Here is a 22,233-nt window from a genome sequence, read left to right on the forward strand (position 1 = left end):
TAATGAAGTGCAACCCATACATCAGGATATCAGGAGCAAGGATCTGTGAAAACATAAGTAGAGGGGAGAAAAAAAAGACATAAAGATATGTCGAGAAAACATTGCAGGACCATCCCTAAACAACACATCAGGACACCTTTCTTTCCTTTTTCATTTGATCACTACTGCAATTCATAGACATATGTTGTATACAGATGAGACAAGGGTAAAACCGATGTGGGTATTTATGCTATTATAGAATAGGCTACTAAAATATAACTCCACAACTTCAGGTGTCAATTTGTATTTGTAGTTCTTCTGCAGGAAAATCAGTATAGGCTACTTTGAACATTAAAAGCTGCATGCACTACGTAGTACACACATGCATACAATGCATTATTTTGGAGATAGAAATGTTGTACTGCTTTGTTTTTCAGAAAAACGGTAGTAGCCTATAACAGAATTTTTTGTCACATGAATTACCCAGACCCAAAGAAACAAATAGCTTATTACGTGAAACTGACCTGCTTATAATTTAATGTCAAACAACATCTCAACTAATTGAAAATCAGGATTGTATCACCATCACACTCATTCCGATAATTTAACCATAACGTGTCGTGAACAACGATTTATTTGGCTAATTATCATGTATTTGTCCACATCTTTTACCATTATAAGACATTGAATTGAACTAAGATATTGCTAATTTCAATTACCCAGACCCAAAGAAACAAATAGCTTATTACATGAAACTGACCTCATTATAATTTAATGTCAAACACCATGTCAACTAATTGAAAAGCAGGATTGTATCACCATCGCATTCATTTAGATAATTTAACCATAACGTGTCGTGAACAATGATTTATTTAATTGTCAATCATGATTTAACAATGATGTGTCACATGACAGCAACCAGCCTATCACACTGGGGCTCTTATACGGGGCTCTTCGGTGTTTTTAAAGCGTTTACATAACTCATAAAATCTGCAGATGACACAGCAATAGTGGGGTTAATACAGAATAGCGAGGAGACCAACTACAGGGCCTGGGTGGATCAATTTGCGAAATGGTGTAGGTCCAGCTGTCTTCTTCTAAATATACAGAAAACAAAGCAAATAATAATAGACTACAGTACAGAACTGGGAGCCAGTCCCCCCAGTGTATGGTTAAAAATGGTGAGGATGTTGTGATTGTAGTCGAGTACAAGTACTTAGGCACAATCAGAGGCGCACCTTGTCAACAGGCAAGGCAGGCAACTGTTTGGAGCCCCAAGCCACTAAGGGGCCCTCGACCTGGTCTCAGCGCGTTTGCCGGTGGGTCGAGCGAGAATTTCGTCCATAGAGATTGAATGATATATTTATTTTGCGTGCTCCTGTCCTGTTGTACAAACAGTAGGCTACATCTGTACATATGTAGGCCCTATGCTATGGCCTTATAAACAGCGGATCTGAGTTCAAAAGAGTTAAAAGAATCCGCACATATTTAGGCTACTGTGGTAGCCTAAACGTCAATCGAGGGTGCAGTGATGACGGATCAACATCGGAGTTTGGCATTTAGCCTACTCAATGAAGTTAGGCTAATGTTAATTGACAGAAAGATTGAACATGGTTTGCTACATCTATACGCCAGTAAACTTCAGCTAGCTAGTTACAGTAACAGTTACAACTAGTTAAGCAAGGAGACGGTTAACGTTATGTTTGTAATAGGGCTGTCAGCCATAACATGTTAATCACGATGCAGTAAGGACCAAGCATACGCGTTAATTTTTTAGAACCCGATTGACGCAAAGTGCTCCAAAAACACAACATTTCTTCTTTGTTACATTGCTCCGGAACTGTTCATCGCAGCGAGATGAAACCTTTAAGAGCAGAAGTGGGGCTTTCCAACGAGACTACACACTTGCCTGTACGATCAAGTATGGGTATGGGGGAAAAAATCATGAAATTAAATCAAATTGCATCATATTTACAGTCTACAGTTCTTTTTACCTGCGTACCCATTACTTTCGTTTGAATTACTCGCGAACCCGTGATCGCATAGATATGGCAAGCATATCAGATGAAAGAAGAGACACAGGGCTATCCATTGGTACCATGTATATCCTTCTGGGTTATACAACAGACGAAGTGATAGCAAAATAATAACTTCATATCGCTGGACTTACCCCACGTTTTTGTCTGTTTTTATGACAAAGCATGTTTATGATGCAACTTTATCGTGTGTTTCTCTATGGCAAAGCATGTTCATAATCCGGTTTTGAGATCCTAGCAAATTCCTGCGTGGCATCCAATTCAAGGCTCACATTGCATCCCAATTTGTTCAACAAAGAAACCCCGTTTTTGCCTCTACTTTGTTCATGGCAATGCAGTTAAAAAAGTTGTTGTAGAGAACCATTATGAGTGCATACAACATAGGCACACAGGCTAACACGCAAACTCGGGTCAAGTCAGGTCAGATCAGTTCGTGTCACAGATATAGAGCGCAGAGAGGTCATTTTTCATCACTAAATTAAAAAAAATGCCATTTATTTCTGTAAGGCGCACACCACATATGTCTGTAAATTGCTCAGCCCCAGAGAATCCCTCCACCATGGCAATGATTTTGCCAGATTCAGGACAGTCTGATCTACACACGCATACTGTAAGGCAAGTCGAGCTGCCAGCTTGCAGTACATGTCAAAATATAAGAATTTTTATAATACGCTTTTGTATTTTTATTATTTAACATAATAACCTAATGGTGATATAACATAATGGTGATAACACTTGTCGGTAGGGCCCTCTTGGAATTTTTGCTTGGGGCCCCCACAGACTCTAGAATCGCCTCTGGGCACAATAATAGATAATAAGTTGCAATGGGACAGTAATACCAACACCATCTATAAAAAGGGGCTGCAGAGGCTGCATTTTATGTGCAAACTAAGACAATTTAGAGTGGATAGAGATATATTACCTTTCTATCATTCATTTGTGAAGAGCATGCTACTTTTTTGTTGTGTTACCTGGTATTTCTCTTTGTCAGTGACCAAAAAAACCAAACTGAGCAAGATAGTTAACATGGCCAGCAAGGTTGAGGGGCAAAAACCAGACAGTATTGCTACGACCTGTGAAAGAAGGGTGTTGAAGAAAGGTCATGCAAATAATAGAGATATGTCACATCCCATACACCAGGCATATGAGGTGTTGCCATCAGGGAGGTTCAGGCTACCTTCTTTCCAAACAAATTGAGCCAGTAGGTAATTCATTCCAACTAGCATTACATTGATGAACAAGACGTTACCTGCAGGACCATGCACTTTCTTTCCAGCTGGACTATCACAGTATGCACAACTGCACTTTATCATTCTATAAATGTGTAGTGGGGTCTGTGCCTTCTGCCCTGATGTTGTGTATGTGTGGGAGTGTGGTAGGGTGGGGGCGGTTGGGGTGAGGGAAATTCTGGTCTATATTCCGTCTTGTATTCAGTCTTGTCTAACTGTCTACTGTATGGCGCAGAACAATTTTCCGAAAGGACAAATAATAAATCTATCTATCTATCTATCTATCTATCTATTATTTTAGAAGATTTTGGTTTGATTTTGGTTTGAACACCTTTCTACGAAAATCAATCTTGGGATAAAGTAATTATACACTACTCACCCTGGGGCTCATATAGGGTTTTCCCTCTAGACCCTGCAAGTGGCAATAAAGACAATTTAGACCACCATGGCGTAAAGTATGCATGCTTAAAATGCAACAAGTACAAAAAATCATATACAGACACAAACACAATCATACACAATCATATTTTTATGTCTGTTGGACAATTCAATCATCCACACTCATCCCTCTCCTCCCAAGGGACATATGCATATCTTTACATTCAACGTAGTTTTCATAAAGCTTTTCTACATATGGGTGTAGAATTTTTGATAACATATGGCTCCTTTTATCCTAAAGAATGTCAAATACATACCGACTGGCTCATCAAAACAGGAAAGGCTATCCAGACCAAGTCCATGTAGATCCTTCACAGTTGAAAATGAAGAGGCCTTATCTGAAAAAGATCAATAGAAACCTTACTCTAAATCCCCATCCAAGAACAATTACTATGTGTTCTCCTTTTCTTCAGTAGCAAATACACTGCCTGTGAATCAGAAATATATTGGTGTCCCAATATAATGTTTACTCATAACAGCTGGCAATAGTGATTGCATGCAGATAAGTAACCGTGCAGCAAGATTGTGTCAGCTTAATGTTACAGTTTGTGTTAGGAAACAGTAGGTGAGTGGCGTGGGTCAGCATAGCAGACGGTAGACGAGTGGTGCTGGACAGTAGGCAAGAGGCAAAAGATAGTAGGCAAGTGGCGCAGGGCAGTAAAGGAGACAGTAGGAGAGTGGCATGGAATAATAGGAAACAGACACGTCACCAACAACAGTGCGAGTGGCCTACTGTAATTACTGCTATTATTATCATTATTATGTATTATTATCAATTTGTTTTGTTATAGGCTAGACACACATTCCATATTCACTGTATAGGCTATTTCTGTCACTGTACACATGTCATCTGGAAAACTTGCCTATTTATCTAACTGTTGTACATAATTAATCTTGATCGTCTACATAACTGCTTCTTTGCACTTCTGGTTGGATGTCAACTGCATTTCATTGGCTCTGTACCTGTAGCCTACTCTTTTAAATTACAATAAAATTGAATCTAATCTAAATCTAGCCTAATCTAATCTCTAATATTATGGGCTACACACATTGCAATTCTCTATTGAATTAAACCCCTCTCTTAATCAGGTTAAAGAAATACAAAATTATATTATAATATAAGTGAATATCTAACATCTGAGAACTGCTGTATCAGAATACAATTGTTTTATAGCTGATATGTGGCCTAAAACAATGCGCGTTTTCGCAACGAAATCTATTCACGTTCATCATGATTATCGATTATACATGCCTGGCTGATAGGCTACCTCCCAGCTGTTAGCTTTAGCCCACACTAACAATATTAGGCTACAATGTTAATTTACACAGACAACAGCTGTTTTACAGATTAATGTAACATTACATCATGCACGTTAGCTAAATTATAAGTTGTGCAAGCCTACTCTGAATTCACAGTATTGCCCATGCATAGGCTACTATTTCATGTTAAATCAACTTTAAAATGTTTTGCTCAATTGCTAGCAAAATGATCATGCTAGCGGCAGTAGCAAGGCTCACCTCATTTCCCATTTGGATTCTTCTTTTTTCTCCGTCCCTGCTCGGTTCTTGTTTCTGGATTCTGGGGTTCAGCCTTTTAAAACTGCTAGCTAGAAGGTGGCTCCTTCTAACCCACAACTCAAAGCAGGCTTAAGAGTATGAAACTGCACGTCAAAAGCATCAAATAACATTCTCGCCATTTTGGGTCGGGCTTTTTTGACAGATGACGTGGTTCTGTTGGCTCATTGAATGCGAAATACAACGTGATAGTAACACGATAATTACGTCCTGCTCAACACGTTTTTTAACAAGGAAACGTGTTACACAACACGTCCCAATAGATTAATTAACGTGACAGTGACACGTTCAGACGTGAGACTGGGTTGCACACACACACGCTCTTGTACTGTTACATAATCTTAATCCCATTTCTAGACATGTGTGATTCTCCCAGCGGAATGGCTGCCGCTCTTCTCTTCCTTTCTAAAACTCACTCACTTTGCAACTTTCTCTCTCTCTCTGTCCCTCACTCCCGATCCTCTCTCCATCTCTCTCTCCCTCTATCATTCCCAATCCTTCTCTTTCTCCACCTCTCTTTCATTCCTTCCCTCCTGCTCAATCCTTCTCTCGCTCTCTTTAAAGCCCTACTCTCTTGCAATCATTCCCCTGAGAGCTTGTATAATCCCCACTATCCGACAATCCAGCAATCTGTCTCTAATTAGAAAAGAAAGAAAGAGAGAGAAAGAAAGAAAGAAAGGAGGATGGAAAGGAGGATGACAACGGATAACAAAAACAAGAATGTTTGTCTCAACAAGGAAAAAAAGCGAGGGAACATGTGACAGGATAATGAACAAGAGAAAGGAGTGAGAAATGATAAATGAAAAAAAGGAAATTACCTTAGGCAGCCAAGCAGTGCAGATTACTCTCAGGAGAGGCAAAGTGAAATGAGGGGAGGAAGAGAGAGGGGAGAAAGAGAGAGAGGGGGGGGTAGAGAGAGAGGGGGAAAGAGAGAGAGGGAGAGTGTCTAGACTTCTGGGAGAACAAAAATAAAAATCTTCACCACAGCACATCACCTAATCACTCAGTTTTCTCACTCAGTCACTCAATTCATCCCATGTCTACTGACTGGCCAAGTGTTATCACTTACACGTATCAACACTGAACAAGTCAGCCACTGGTCAGATATTCACACGCTTAACCTCTATATTTAAAGACTGCCTCTAGTTGGTGTTGTTTATTGCATTGTGTCCTGTACGTCTCAGTATATTCTCAGTATATGTCTTGCGCATTAGTGTCTGTGCTGCCTTTTGTGCTCTAGCATTGCCTGGGAAGTGTGTGGGACTTGTCAGAGAAAAGTGCTACAGATGAAGTGTACTTAGCTACTTACAGTACATATCACTCAAATAATACACTGACTCAACTTAAAAAAATTGAGGTAACAATTTGCGTCGATCTTTTTAAGTAATTTCAACTCAAGCCGTTTTTTAGTAAATATTGTGAGACTTATATAGTTAGAACTGAATTATATTATATGATCAAATTAATATAATAAAGTTGGTTCAACTTCATTAATATTTTAGAGGACAAATCAGGTTGATTGTGCTAAACTAATTGAGTTCTTCTAACTATAAAAGTCTCACAATATTTACTCAAAAAAACGCTTGAGTTGAAATGACTTAAAAAAATTAAGGTAACAATTTGCATGGATCTTTTTAAGTTATAGTAACTTACTTCACTTCTGTCTGAATAAAAGCACACAGCAATTCCAATTTTCTGATAGCATTGTTTATTTTTAAAGCAATGGAAACTGGTCCAGTTTTGCAATGAATGAATGTAGAGATCCGTCTGAATTATTCATTTATCTGTATAAAAGAAAGGCACAATGTTAGAAAATTGACCTCAAAACAAACAACAAAATGAACAAAATCTACAACGTGGTTTGCAAGGATTGACACAGAATATTCCTCAAACTTCTCCACAGTAAAAAAAAATAAATACATGTTGGCCTAACCTATTATGTTCAGGTTTAGCTAAGAATGTCAAATGGCCTACAAACCTTCATAAATAGTGACAATGTTAGGCTTAACTAGGACGACCAAATATTATCCTCAAAAATGTGCAGTGTTACAGCTAGCAATGCTAAAATGTTAGCAGCTAAGTGTTGAATACAGCCGCCACGGTGAAACAAAATGTAACAGAAGTTTGAAGACACCAGACAGCTAAAAGTTACCTTTACTAACTCCAAATTATCAAAGGGTAGGCTGCAGGTAACTTGGAAGACGCCAGTTACCAAAGTCATCTTTTCAAATAGTTCAATTACCAGGCAAGCAGCAGCTAACTTGGAAGACACGATAGCTACTGTCTGTAGATAGCTAGCTAAAATCCATCTTTTCAAATGTTCAAATTAGCAAAAGGGCAAGCTGTAACGCTAATTTCATATGTAGTGTCACGTGACAATGATTTTGATGCACTGTGTGCCGTTGTTTGATAGCTGTTGCTTATAAGACAAACACAAAAATAATGGACTACTTCTACATACTTCTTCCTACATACACAGCACATTGTCTACAGGATCTTCTCCAACACACATCCTCTACATACTTACAGCACACTGCCCCCACCTACACACTACACACACACAGTCACTGCTCCACTCCCCTCCCGCCCACACACACATCTTCACTGTCATCACTCACATACATCATACATACAGTACTCTGCTTGCAATAGTAAGTCCCTCCCCCCCCCCCCCCCTCCATACACAGCACATTATTTCATCAGGAAGCTTCTCCAACACACATCCCCAACATACTTACAGCACACTGCCCCCCCCCCCCCCCCCAATACACAGCACATTGTCTCATGAGGAAGCTTCCCCAACACACATATTGCACACTGCCCTCTCCCCACATACACAGCACACTATCTCATCTCCCCTGTCATCCCCCCAACACACACACCAAGACGACCCCTGGCAGTTGGGTTAGCCCCTTGAGCCGTGGATCTGCCCAAGGTTTCTTCCTTGGTAAGGGAGTTTTTCCTTGCCCCTGTTGCTCTTGGGTGCTCCTTGTTGGTGCCCCCCACCCAATCCCAATCCTCCCCCACCTTTTTTATGCAGCCCTTGCCACTTAATCTACTAAACCCCTCTTCTACTGCACTCTACCCCCCCCCCCCCCCCCCCATTAATGCACAAATAGGCTGACACCAGACATAATTTCACTGCATTTCTTACTTCCAGTAACTATATGCATGTGACAATAAACTTCCTTGTATCCTTGTATCCTTGTACTTTGCACATACCTTTGATGTTCAATGTACACATAGGCGGATTATGAACTTTCGGGCCCCGTTTGATGTGATTTCCTGTATTCTGGTGCATTTTGGGGATGGACAATACTAAAGTCAATCAGATTCATAGCCTACATCCTGACTTGTTGATATTGAGGCAATGATTCCATGCAAAGGCTTGGGCTTCAGGGCCCCCTAACCCCTTGGGCCCCTGGGCCTGGGCCCTGTAGGCCCGTTCAGTAATCCATCTCTGAATGTACAGGATCCTGTTCCAACATTTCTGTTACTTCTCAGGTGTGGTCTGGAAGGTTCTGATCGTTCAGAGCTATTATGAGCTTTAAGTTTGGTCACGATCATTATCTATTGTTAGGTGCAAGCAAGACTGTTTGTTGAAAATCCATTAATAAGTTGTGACGGCTTTCTTTCTTTTTCAGTATGACAAACTCCTTAAAATAAGTTGTCAACTCACCTATACATCTACAAGTAACAAAATTATTTTTTATGTCGAAAATGTTCTTAATTTTAAGTTTTATCTACTAACCTCATGAATAGTTTTTTTGAGTTTAGACACACCTGTTGGAGAGTACAGTACATAGACTTCCGTGGGTAGTATACTTACAATACAGACACTCCTGTTGGGTAGTATAGTATGCTTACAGTACAGTATACTTACAGACACTCCTGTTGGGTAGTATTTGACACAGTATTTGGAAGAGCTCACTGTTCTCTATGTTGATCTGAAGATGCTGTTGAAAGTGGCTAAAAACCCTGACGCGCACACACACACACGCGTACACGCACGTACACACACATAGCTCATGAAGGCATTGCAACTCGCTGCTTGACTAGCATAACTTGTGAGTGAGTGTCTGGATGAATTCATTAGTTTGCTGAATGATGCATTAGACAGGTGTGTGAATACATGAGATGAAAGAGGTGTCTGTGTGTGTGTCCGTGTGTGTGTGTATGTGTGTGGTGATGACCCTGTCCACCTCGCTGCCAACCTTCACCAAAGCTAAGCTGGATATGTATGTGTTTGTGTATGTGTGTGTGTGCGTGTGTTTGTGTGTGGGGATGTGTGATGTGTGTGCGTGCGTGTCTTGAGTGCGTGTGTGTGTAGCTATGACCCTCTCCATCTTGCTGCCCACTTCCACCCAACAGAGCTCTGTGTCTGTGTGTGTGTGTGTAACTGTGACCCTTACTGCCCACGTCCACCCAACAGAGCTCTGTGTCTGTGTGTGTGTAACTGTGACCCTTACTGCCCACGTCCACCAAACAGAGCTCTGTGTGGGCTGGGAGAGAGGCGGGACTATAGCATGGCAGATAGTCACACACTCACACACACACACTTCCACACACGCAAACACACACACACACACACACTTCCACACACGCAAACACACACACACACACTTCCACACACGCAAACAAACTCAAAGAACATAAACCATTTATGTAATGTACATATCCGAAAAGCAATTTCCTACACACACACACACACATGCACACACACACACACATGCACACACACACAGCAAGCATACATACATGCACACACACACACACAGCAAGCATACATACATGCACACACACACAGCAAGCATACACACATGCACACACACAGCAAGCATACATACATGCACACACACACAGCAAGCATACACACATGCACACACACACAACTAACACACAGCAAGCATACACACAAGCACACACAGCAAGCATACACACATGCACACACAGCTAACACACACAGCAAGCATACACACATGCACACACACAGCTAACACACACAGCAAGCATACATACATGCACACACACACACACACACAGCAAGCATACATACATGCACACAGCTAACACACACAGCAAGCATACATACATGCACACACACAACACACACAGCAAACATACATACATGCACACAGCTAACACACACAGCAAGCATACATACATGCACACACACAGCTAACACACACAGCTAGCATACATACATGCACGCACACACACACACACAGCAAGCATACATACATGCACACACACAGCTAACACACACAGCAAACATACATACATACATGCACACAGGTAACACACACAGCAAGCATACATACATGCACACACACACACAGTAAGCATACATACATGCACACACACAGCAAGCATACATACATGCACACAGCTAACACACACAGCAAGCATACATACATGCACACACACACACAGCAAGCATACATACATGCACACAGCTAACACACACAACAAGCATACATACATGCACACACACACACACACAGCAAGCATACATACATGCACACACACAGCAAGCATACATACATGCACACACACAGCTAACACACACAGCAAACATACATACATACATGCACACAGGTAACACACACAGCAAGCATACATACATGCACACACACACACAGGAAGCATACATACATGCACACACACAGCAAGCATACATACATGCACACAGCTAACACACACAGCAAGCATACATACATGCACACACACACACAGCAAGCATACATACATGCACACAGCTAACACACACAGCAAGCATACATACATGCACACACACAGCAAGCATACATACATGCACACACACAGCTAACACACACAGCAAACATACATACATACATGCACACAGGTAACACACACAGCAAGCATACATACATGCACACACACACACAGTAAGCATACATACATGCACACACACAGCAAGCATACATACATGCACACAGCTAACACACACAGCAAGCATACATACATGCACACACACACACAGCAAGCATACATACATGCACACACACACACACACAGCAAGCATACATACATGCACACACACAGCAAGCATACATACATGCACACACACAGCTAACACACACAGCAAACATACATACATACATGCACACAGGTAACACACACAGCAAGCATACATACATGCACACACACACACAGTAAGCATACATACATGCACACACACAGCAAGCATACATACATGCACACAGCTAACACACACAGCAAGCATACATACATGCACACACACACACAGCAAGCATACATACATGCACACAGCTAACACACACAGCAAGCATACATACATGCACACACACAGCAAGCATACATACATGCACACACACAGCTAACACACACAGCAAACATACATACATACATGCACACAGGTAACACACACAGCAAGCATACATACATGCACACACACACACAGTAAGCATACATACATGCACACACACAGCAAGCATACATACATGCACACAGCTAACACACACAGCAAGCATACATACATGCACACACACACACAGCAAGCATACATACATGCACACAGCTAACACACACAGCAAGCATACATACATGCACACACACAGCAAGCATACATACATGCACACACACAGCTAACACACACAGCAAACATACATACATACATGCACACAGGTAACACACACAGCAAGCATACATACATGCACACACACACACAGTAAGCATACATACAAGCACACACACAGCAAGCATACATACATGCACACAGCTAACACACACAGCAAGCATACATACATGCACACACACACACAGCAAGCATACATACATGCACACAGCTAACACACACAGCAAGCATACATACATGCACACACACAGCAAGCATACATACATGCACACACACAGCAAGCATACATACATGCACACAGCTAACACACACAGCAAGCATACATACATGCACACACACAGGTAACACACACAGCAAGCATACATGCACACACACAGGTAAGTACAAAAAACTAGAAATTCAATCCCATTTCAGTCGTGTGCTGGTTGTTGAACTGCATTTATAATTGCATGATGATCACAGTAATGAAATATATTCTTTTGCCTTTTTCTGCCAGGCAGTCAATAGCACACAGTGTGCTCTGTGCAGGGTCACAGGGTTTGTGTATAGAATTGTGCATTGCCATTTATGTATGTTCAGAGAAGTTTGGCCTAGCAAAGTGCACGCACACACACACACACACACACAGAGGGAGGCCGCTGGCAACCTTTTCTAGAGTCACAGACGCCTATTAATTAGTCATCTGACATCCATCCCCTTAGGTGGGCTCAACACTACCCCCCCAACACACGCACACACACACACTTTCTCTGGTACTAATGGATCCGTCTGGGCAGACAGCGGAGATTGAGGAGGCTGATTACAGCAGATTTGTGAAAGTCAAAGAAGTGTGTATTTATAATACATAACTATGTATAAGTGTGTGTGTGTATTATAAATCAGAGACCCATAGAGTGGGTGCCAAAGGGGAACGAGGGATTGGCAGAAAGAGAGTGTATTATAAACACACACTTATTTGATCAGACTACCTGACTGAGGCTGCCACAGAGACACAACGGTTACACTTTACTTGACAGTGTCGACATAAGAGTAACATGACATTGTCATGAACATGTCATAATTAAGTCATAAACGTTTATGACGTAACGCTTCTGTTATCAAGTGACATTCTGGTTTTGTCACAACAAGTTAAGGTTAGGATTAGGGCTAGGTTTAGGGTTAGGGTTAGGTTTCATGCGTCACGACAGTGTCATGTCACTCTTATGTCGATACTGTCAAGTAAAGTGTAACCGACACAACTACCAAAGAGCACTCTTTGTTTTTATAGCCCTCCTGACTGAGTTCATGCAGTCCTGCTCTAATCAAAGGAAAGAATACTAGTCGTGAATAATGACAGGTGAGCGCGATGTCCAGGTGAGAACATTCCAGGGCACTTTATTAGTGTGTTCTGTGACGGAAACAGTTCTAGGAGACAAATATTCTTACAGTATTGACGGTGGAATAGTTATAGAGTCAACGAACATGGGTCCAGTTGTTACAGTTCAGGGCTTCCAGCTGGTCTGAGACCTGCCTCAAGCGCCTATGTTCCACTGGTCCATCCCTCTGTAGGACAGAGCGCTGATCTGGAAGATGTCGTCTTCGGTCTTACCAGCACACAGAGTCTTCACACGCAGCAACAATATGGCAAACATTCTTTGTCATTCTACAATGATGACATACTAAAGACAGCCTCAACAGGTTACACAATATTCTGACGTTGTCTCATTACGATGCTATAAAGGGTGGGGGTCAGCCTGGGGTGGGAGTTTGGTCACGACCGCAGAGTTGCAGCCTCTTGTTTATTTAAAAACCAAAAAGCATTCTTTGAAATGTCGAGCCCTTTTCATACAAAATATATACCAACAAAGCTAATATGAATGTATTCTCTAGAGTGAGAATTTTTTTTGTTTTATACAATGGTATTCAAGTATATACATTAAGAACATTTGAGAAATCCCTGTGGCATTTTCCATGAGGGGACTTTGTGCCGGGGATTGTGGGGGATGTAGTGTGGACTTGGTGCCGGGGGTTGTGGGGGATGTAGTGTGGACTTAGTGCCGGGGGTTGTGGGGGATGTAGTGTGGACTTGGTGCCGGGGGTTGTGGGGGATGTAGTGGTGGGGTCAGACTGGAGGTCAGATTAAAGAGATAAAGGCTGGACGGGCGGACGGAGGGAGGGAGAGGTTTCAGGGGAATACAGAGATAAAGAGGGAGAGATGAAGGCAGAAAAAAGACAGAGATAAAAAAAACAGCAAACGAGTGTGACAGATGGTGTGAGCTCAGGGACCCACAAAGTGTGTGCCAAAGGGGAGCGAGGGATAGAGAGAGAGAGAGAGAGAATAAGAGGAAGTGATGGTGAGATGAATTGAGAGAGAATGAGGAAGAGATGGAGGGATGGAGAGATGAAGAGAGAGAGAGCAAAAGAAGAATAGGAGACAGACATGCAAGATTGAGATGCATTTTTAGAAAAGTATGTAATGGAATGTAACAGGACAGACACACACTCTCTCACATCATGTCCCTCTCTCTCTCCTTCACACATGCACACACGCACACACACACACACACACACGCGCGCACACGCACACACACACACGTCATGCAGCTGAGCGGAAGGAAACGTGTGTGTGCGTGTGTTTAGGTGATGGGAGGGGGGTCTTACGCGTATGTGAATCAGACAGCTTCCACAGACTGAGAGTGGGAGAGAAATGATGCTCACACACACACACACACACACACATTCTCAGCCAATCAGTTAGTCACAAATCAACACACACCTGAAGCAGGAAAAGGACTGCATAGCAGAGGCTGTATATCATTTGAGACACTACACACACTCCCCATGCCAACGAGCTGATGTGTCTTCAGCCCTGACCACGGCCTATCAGGTGTGTGTGTGTGTGTGTGTGTGTGTGTGTGTGTGTGTGTTAGGTTGGCTGGTAAGAGAGTGTGCTGTTGTGTTTGGTGTACTGTGGAATACACTGTGCACATACAGTAGAAATACTAAAAACAGTAGGTAGTGACAATCCAGCTGATTTGTGAAAGCTGTGTGTGTGTGTGTGTGTGTGTGTGTGTGTGTGTGTGTCTCTGTGTGTGTGCGTGTGCTAGGAGCACTTCCACACACACACGGCCAGGCTCCCGCCGAAGAACATGTAGAGCAGGTTCTTGACCTCGTGCGTGACCTCGAAGCCGAACCCCTCGCCGATGACCACGTGCCACGAGCTCCCAAACTTCTTGTCCATGGTCTCCTTGATCATCTTGGCCGCGCTCTGACCACAACAGGAAGAGGAAGAGGAAGGGCGTGTTCAAGTGGAGCTGAAGCAACGCAAACGCCTCTCTGCGTGGCCCCGTCCTTAACAGCTAGAGTGCAGGACAGCTCCTGCCCTTCACATGCATACATGGAGAACACTGCGTAACTATGAAGAGAAAAGTCCTGTAAAGGAGTAACTATGAAGGGAAAACTGCTCTAAATGAGTAACTATGAAGGGAAAACTGCTCTAAATGAGTAACTATGAAGGGAAAGCATTTCTCGGCCTGGCCTGCTTTATCAGTCTGGCTGAAGAAGAGAAGAGGGGGGTTATTGCTATGGCAATACAAATTCAATCATGCCAATAGAGCTCTTTTGAAATTGAATTGAACTGGACTGAGAGAGAGCAAGAGAGAGAGAGAGAGAGAGAGAGAGAGCAAGAGAGAGAGAGAGCAAGAGAGAGAAAGAGAGAGTAAGAGAACACAGTAGCTTGACCAGAGGGACTCCTGAGACACAGAGAGAAAGACATGGAGAGGGAGAGAGAGATGGAGAGAGAGATAGAGAGAGAGAGTGATGGAGAGATGGAGGCTGGCGAGAGGCAGATGGTGTAGGGGGTGCCAGCGTGCCAGCAGAGATGCCAACTGTGAGCACCCACAGGGACCTGCTGGTATGCTGGCAGTCATATGTGTGTGTGTGTGTGTGTGTGTGTGTGTTCAGTCTGAGATGGCTGCTGCCTCTTCTGCCCATTATGGAGAGGAGGAGGGCCTAACCCACTTCCTCCCAGTAAGCCACTTCCACTGCCCTGAAAAGCACACACATAAAACGGAGCACAGCCTCATTCAGCACACCCACACACACTAATGAGACTGACACAAAAACAGATCACACACACACACACACACCCACGCACACTACTATATTATTAGACTAGCACTAAAAACAATAATGTGTGTGTTGGCATGTGCAGTTAGCCCCAATTGTTGCCACCATCATAATACATGTATACATTTAAGCTAGCATATAGGCCCTTTCAACTGCATAAACAAACATAAACAAATCCTTAGCCATTTCTGGTGGCACAGAAAACAACAATGGCAACTTGGGGACCAAAAATACATTTGAAAAGACATTTTTAAGAGCATTGCACTAAAGTCCAATTCATTTTCATTTCAAAGTATCTGTGTTGATTCCGAATGTTTCAATTGGAAATCCTCTAGGGACTGTTTGAAAGGCTCTAAATGTGCACGTGCACACACAACACACACCTCGTTGTTGGTGGCGAACTTCTCACAGGCAGTGACACACAGCTCCATGGTCTCAACTCGCATCTCCTCCGGCATATCTGTGTGCTGCACAACAACACACACATTACATTATGTCATTCTCTCTCTCTCTCTCTCTCTCTCTCTCTCTCTCTCTCTCTCAATTCAATTCAATTCAATTCAAATTCAATTCAAATCAAATTCAATTCAAATGGTGCTTTATTGGCATGACAAATATGACACTTGTATTGCCAAAGCAATTGTTACATAAAAGTACAGTATCAGGATCTAAGCAATTATACAGGTACAAGGGATAGGGGTACATGGACAAAGTGTAAAGAACATTTTTTTTTTTTTTTTTTTTTTTTTTTGTCTGTGTCTGAGTACAACATATTGAGTTCAAGTTCTGAGTGACTCAACATAGGCAACAAACTTACAGACATATAATACATCAGGGCACAAATCTAAAGTGGACTGAGTAGAAACTTCAAGTATGGTACAGTATATACAACATGAGGGGACTGTGTTGAGTTAGTGTATGTGGCTGTGGCTGTGAGAGAGGGGTGCGTGTGTGTGTGTGTGTCTGTGTGTGTCACATGTACATGCATACAAAAATCACTCAGTGTCTCTCAGCTGGTGACAGGCAAGGACATATTGGGCAGCAGTAATACAGCTGTCTGTGTCTTCTCCCAATAGGTATAGTATTTTATTCGGGTTTGGTAGGTCATAGAAATTAGGGATTTTTTCTTTCATTTTTGGGAAGTATTTATTGCGAATTGATTCAAATTTTGGGCATTCAGTTAAAAAGTGTAATTCAGTTTCAACAACATAATCTCTGCACTGCTGGCATAGACGCTCGTCTTTTGGAAGCCATGTCTTTTTGTGTCTTCCTGTTTCTATGGCTAAACGGTGTTCACTGAGTCTGTATTTCGTTAGTGTGCATCTCAAATTTGTCTCTTTTATTTTTGTTAGGTAATGTGCAAGTGTATATTTCCTGTTTAGGGTCTCTCTCTCTCTCTCTCTCTCTCTCTCTCTTTCTCACTCACTCACACACGCACACACACACTCTCTTGCTCTCTCTGTATATCCACGTCTCTCTCTCTCACGCACACACTCTCTTCTCTCTCATTCATACACAAACACACACACACACACACACACACACATACTCTCTCTCAATCTCTCTCTCTCTAGCCACGTCTCTCTCTCACACACAGGCACGCACGCACGCACACACACGCTCATGCACACACCTACAATTAATAACAAAATGATTCATAACCCCTGGCAAATATTGATTTATTGATTATCTCTTGACCACTATGTTTGTTCTGACTGAAAAAGACACTGCCACATGCCAAAAGGTTATAAGACAATGTAGTAGAAACATGGAATCATAATATAAAAATAAGCGTTTTATCTTTTTTTAATTTTTATGAAAAATGGTGTGTCCAAAATGACTCACACCCTTTTTAAATAGTCAATGGAAACATCTTTATTTGCCATCACAGTTCTCAAAATGGTTCTAATAATACCTACCAAGCCTCTCCGTGTCTGCACAATGATTCTAGACTGCACCTTTTTAGCAGCAATCTGGGTTTTGAGTCAGGAATGATTCTTTGCCATCACTCTGGCCTTGTGCTCACTTTTGTATGGACTGAGGTCTGGGCTCACTCTAAAAGGGCCACTCTAAAATGTTGATATTGTTTCTGGTTCGCCATTTATTTCCCACTTGGCTGGATGTTTCAGATCATTGTCTTGCTTAAAGTTCCGATGCTGCCTATGAGCCCAAGGTCCCTTGCTCAGTGCCTAATATTTTCCTTCAGAGTATTTTCTCATAATGCCATTTGGTTTAACAATGTTGCCAGGACCCATTATCTGAAAAACACTCAAAACTAATACATTTCTACAGCTATTCTCTACTGTGGGGATGATATTTTGGTGGTTGGACTTTTCACCCCACTTGGTCATTATGAATGCTGATCATGGATCACTCTTCTTTAAACATGCACAATTCAGCTTATGTAAATGTGAAAAAAAAATGTAAAATGTAAATGTATGTAAATGTGAATTATACTTTGTAAGGGCACACCTGGACAAAGAATTTAGCTTTCACTGGATTTTGTTTTGACCCAGGGACATGACCGGAGCATTAAATCCCAAAGACACCATGTCCCTTTCATGTGTTGGGGGTGAGAAAATGATTCTTTTGGGGTGTTTTTTCAACCAGTGGGACCTGGTGACCTTCTCAAGTAAATGGTAACACTAAATTAAGATGCTGGCAGTCTGCCGAGAGACCTGCCCCAATAGGCTGCATTGGACTATTAAACCACACGATGATCCTACACATACAGCAAAACAAGGCAAGAAATGATATCAACATTTTAGAGTGGCCCAGCCAGACCAGTCCAGACCTCAATCCATAAAAATGTGAGCACAAGGCCAGAGTGATGGCAAGGGCAATCGTTCCTGCCTAAAAACCTGGATTGCTACTAAAAAAGATGCATCAAATCATTGTGGAGACATGGAAAAGCTTGGTATAACCAGTTTGAGAGCTGTGATGATTTGCCAGGGCCCAGGGGTATGAATAATTTTGTTTTTAACTGTACACTCACAAATGCTCTCTTACTCTCTCTCTCTCTCTCTCTCTCTCTCTCTCTCTCTCTCTCACACACACACACAGGGCTTGACATTAATGTTTGCCTGGTTGCCCTTGCTACCGAATTGTTACAAGTGGCAACCAGATTTGATTGGCACTTTTAAAAGTTAAGGTTGAGCCCTGACACACACACACACACACCTACACTCATACCTGTTCTCTCTCTCTCTCTCTTACACACACACACACACAAACAAGGACACACACATACATGCTCTCTCTCTCTCTCACACACACACACACACACTCTCTCTCTCTCTCTCTCTCCCTCTCTCTCTCTCTCTCACACACACACACACACACACTTACCCTTATGAGAGGGAAACTGTGTAGTCTCTTGTAGTCAGCTTCTTCCTTTTTACTATCACCTGTCTCTGCCATCTCTCTGTCCTTCTGCAAGAAAAGAGTATGCATAACATATAGCCTGGGCAAGAAAAGAGTATGCATAACATATAGCCTGAGCAAGAAAAGATCCAAATATTTTGGCTATCTAGTATCAAACTATGTATCTGGCGTGTGTTGATATTGCCAACATATGCTTAACGAATTATACCGACGATGCAAACTAGCAATCACCCGCCTTCCAACATCGAACATAATGGCAATCATTGCAAACTACATAATTTCCTAACGGTAACGTTATCCGATATGTCCCAGTAAGTGTTAAGAACTAAGGTTAACCTTAACCTTAGCCAGCAAGATACTGGTAACGTTCAGCAAAAACAAGGGAATGTTACCTGACATTAACATTATAAGGTCAGAGATAACATTGATGTTGATGCATCGCAAAAATAAAAGGGAAGCCTACAACTGTTTACGTTCAAGAAAAATGCTTTTTTTGCCTACTGCCAAAATATTACACAATTGATTGTGCTTGGATATCGACATGATCTAACGTTAACGTCAAATTTTTATATCAGATAACGTTAACTTACGTTAATTCGCCAAACGGTCAGCCACCTAACCTATGAAATACAGCTGACTAATGAAATCGCGAGCTCAGAGTATCGTCAGCTAAAGTAACCAATATGTAACACTGTCAGACCAATGTATTATTACTTGTGAGGAAATCGACAACGTACTGTAAACGTACCAGGCTAAAGACGTTAGACAGTTAGAGCTAGCTTGCTCAAAACTTCGTTGCAAACAAACCGACAGATAGTTAGCTAGCTGCTACCATAGCTTGTCTACATAGCCATTGTTTTTAGCATCCAATATTAGCCTCCAATAGTGGTTACAGTACTTAGCATCGGCCCTGCTGCTGTCATTACATTATCTTATTGGTGGCTCATATGAACAGCAACTGTATATAAAATGATTCATTTCATAAGTGGTATTTCTTACCTAGCAAGCTGCTTTTCTGCTAACAAGTTAGTTATCTCTGTAGTTGACATGGAGACACAGGGCGGCCATAGCAACAGTGAAAGGACTGAGGTGAGCACGTGACTTCCGTTTTCCGGATACGTTCAAATTTGGTCACAGGCAGAGAGGGTTGAAACCAGTGGCGTCGTTAGACCTGGGCATTCGGGGCTATAGCCCCGGATCCTCTGGGGATAGCCCCGGATCTATGGGCCGTCAACAACAACAAAAACTCTAATCGTGAATGAAATAAATAGCCCCGTAGAAGAGACTTTTGTGTTTTGTGTCCATTGTGTGCATTAACAGCAGCGCAAGACAATCTGACGTGATCTGGGCAGGTTTAGAATCATTTGTTGCAAAATGTTGCAATTTCAATTCTCCTCTACGCTATTACGCATTGCTGTTTCGTGCTTCTACTAACTAGCCTTAGCGAAATACGTGTATAAGGACAAATGGATATTAGAAGTTTATTTAGAGAAAAAAAAAGGGCAGAGCAGGGTCAAGAAGTGGAAACTCTTCAGTGTGTCATCATCTCCCGCAACCCAGGAGGACATTTCGATCAGCTCAGTTTCAATATATCGTGATTTACTATTGAATCACATGCGCAGTAAATAAACCTGACCTCGTTTGAGGGGGCTTCCAAGCAATGCATGTTGGGCTTGATTTTGACAGAATGGAACTTTTTCTTTGGGCAAAAGTTCGTGATATACAACCCAAATGCATTGCTTTCAAGGCACCCATAGCCCATTAATTGAAGGGGATGACGTCCGAAATGTTTATCCCGAGACGAACGCTCACACCTGTCAAGTGCACGACAGAGGTGCATGACGATGTTTATTCTACAGGCTATTTTAATGTGATATTTGGGGTGTTGTATGTGGTGCACTTTGGCAGAAGAGACGTTCTCCTCAGGGGCGCCTGCAGGAATTAATGCTATGGTACGCACACCCACCCCCCCCCCGCAAAAAAAAATAATTCACTCGTGAACAATATTTGTCCGTTTTAGGTCCGTGCATTGGTCAGTCAGCAAAAAAGTAGCCTACATAGCATAACAACATCCACATGCAATAATACAACGACAACGTCTACAATGACCTATTCATTTGGACAACTTGATACAGCCCTATACAGGCTAAAGTTACCTTTAGTTTTGTTCTAGCGTAACGTGACGTCTGGCTTTAGTGCAGTCTAACGTTCTGACAAGCACACCAATTGCCTACCTTGTTCTTGTCCATCTGGAATAACTCCTAGCGTTGCTGCCTCCATCCTTTCTGTTTTCGTTGTTTAAAACTTGTGATATCCATGATGAGTATTGAGTTCGTGAATTAGCTCAACATTGTGTGCTGATAACCATATAGATAGCCGAGTAAAAGAAAACAACAAGTAGCCTATTGCGTGACTGCATGCGTACTCTCTCCTGCTCAAACATAATGTTTACACTAACTTTACGTAATAGAAAATGGTAAATAGCCTGATGGCATGCAGCTAATGGGATACTGTACATAGTTGGGAAGGTATAGGCCAATTTGGTGTGAATACACACACACACAAGGGACATTTTCTCTCGCTGTTGAGTAGCCTGATATAGTGTGTACGGACATACACCTGCAGGCGCGCCTGGTTCTCCTTACACGGTCTTTAAACATCTAAATATTCAGAATGCCTTGACGTGAGTCATTACGATTGGCCTTCCTTTTCATTCTCAAAGTAGGTTAAAATTGCATGTTCATCAGCACGATTTTCAAAATCTCTCGGGGGAGAAACCCCCGAACCCCCGGACAAAAAAGACCTCTAACTTCTGGGCTCTAGCCCCGAATGTTTTAAATAGCTAGCGACGCCCCTGGTTGAAACC

The 22,233-nt window shown here is 42.1% G+C and overlaps 2 protein-coding genes and 1 long non-coding RNA gene across 5 annotated transcripts in view; all 3 read right to left on the minus strand.

The window, feature by feature from the left end:
* Nucleotides 1-22,233, minus strand: part of LOC121700216 — a 1,725,899-nt gene that overhangs the window by 134,204 nt on the left and 1,569,462 nt on the right.
* On the minus strand, nt 3-5,568 carry LOC121700311. The gene is made up of 4 exons (XR_006027174.1): nt 5,201-5,568; nt 3,940-4,020; nt 3,624-3,656; nt 3-43 (listed from the first exon to the last, which is right to left on the minus strand). It is a non-coding gene; the product is annotated as an uncharacterized LOC121700311 (long non-coding RNA).
* On the minus strand, nt 13,225-20,487 carry LOC121700293 (dynein light chain 4, axonemal). 3 transcript variants are annotated; one of them, XM_042083189.1, is made up of 4 exons: nt 20,367-20,487; nt 19,332-19,415; nt 16,367-16,450; nt 13,225-15,123 (listed from the first exon to the last, which is right to left on the minus strand). In XM_042083189.1, the coding sequence occupies exons 2-4, from the start codon at nt 19,401-19,403 to the stop codon at nt 14,959-14,961; spliced, it is 321 nt and encodes a 106-aa protein (XP_041939123.1). In that variant the 5' UTR covers nt 19,404-19,415; nt 20,367-20,487; the 3' UTR covers nt 13,225-14,958. The 3 variants fall into 3 exon arrangements, with proteins under 3 accessions (XP_041939123.1, XP_041939124.1, XP_041939125.1); XM_042083190.1 differs by having other exon boundaries at nt 19,332-19,412; nt 20,367-20,457; XM_042083191.1 differs by lacking the exon at nt 20,367-20,487 and adding an exon at nt 19,958-19,977.

The sequence above is a fragment of the Alosa sapidissima genome, chromosome 24 (genome assembly GCF_018492685.1).
Source record: "Alosa sapidissima isolate fAloSap1 chromosome 24, fAloSap1.pri, whole genome shotgun sequence".
Lineage (NCBI taxonomy): Eukaryota > Metazoa > Chordata > Actinopteri > Clupeiformes > Clupeidae > Alosa > Alosa sapidissima.

What these genes read in the sequence shown, in the direction of transcription:
- LOC121700293 (XM_042083189.1), bottom strand. Translation starts at nt 19,403, where the DNA reads ATGGCAGAGACAGGTGATAGTAAAAAGGAAGAAGCTGACTACAAGAGA. An exon ending in ACAGTTTCCCTCTCATAAGG is followed by an intron (nt 16,451 to 19,331) that starts GTAAGTGTGTGT and finishes GTTGTTGTGCAG; the next exon opens with CACACAGATATGCCGGAGGA. An exon ending in AGTTCGCCACCAACAACGAG is followed by an intron (nt 15,124 to 16,366) that starts GTGTGTGTTGTG and finishes TGTTGTGGTCAG; the next exon opens with AGCGCGGCCAAGATGATCAA.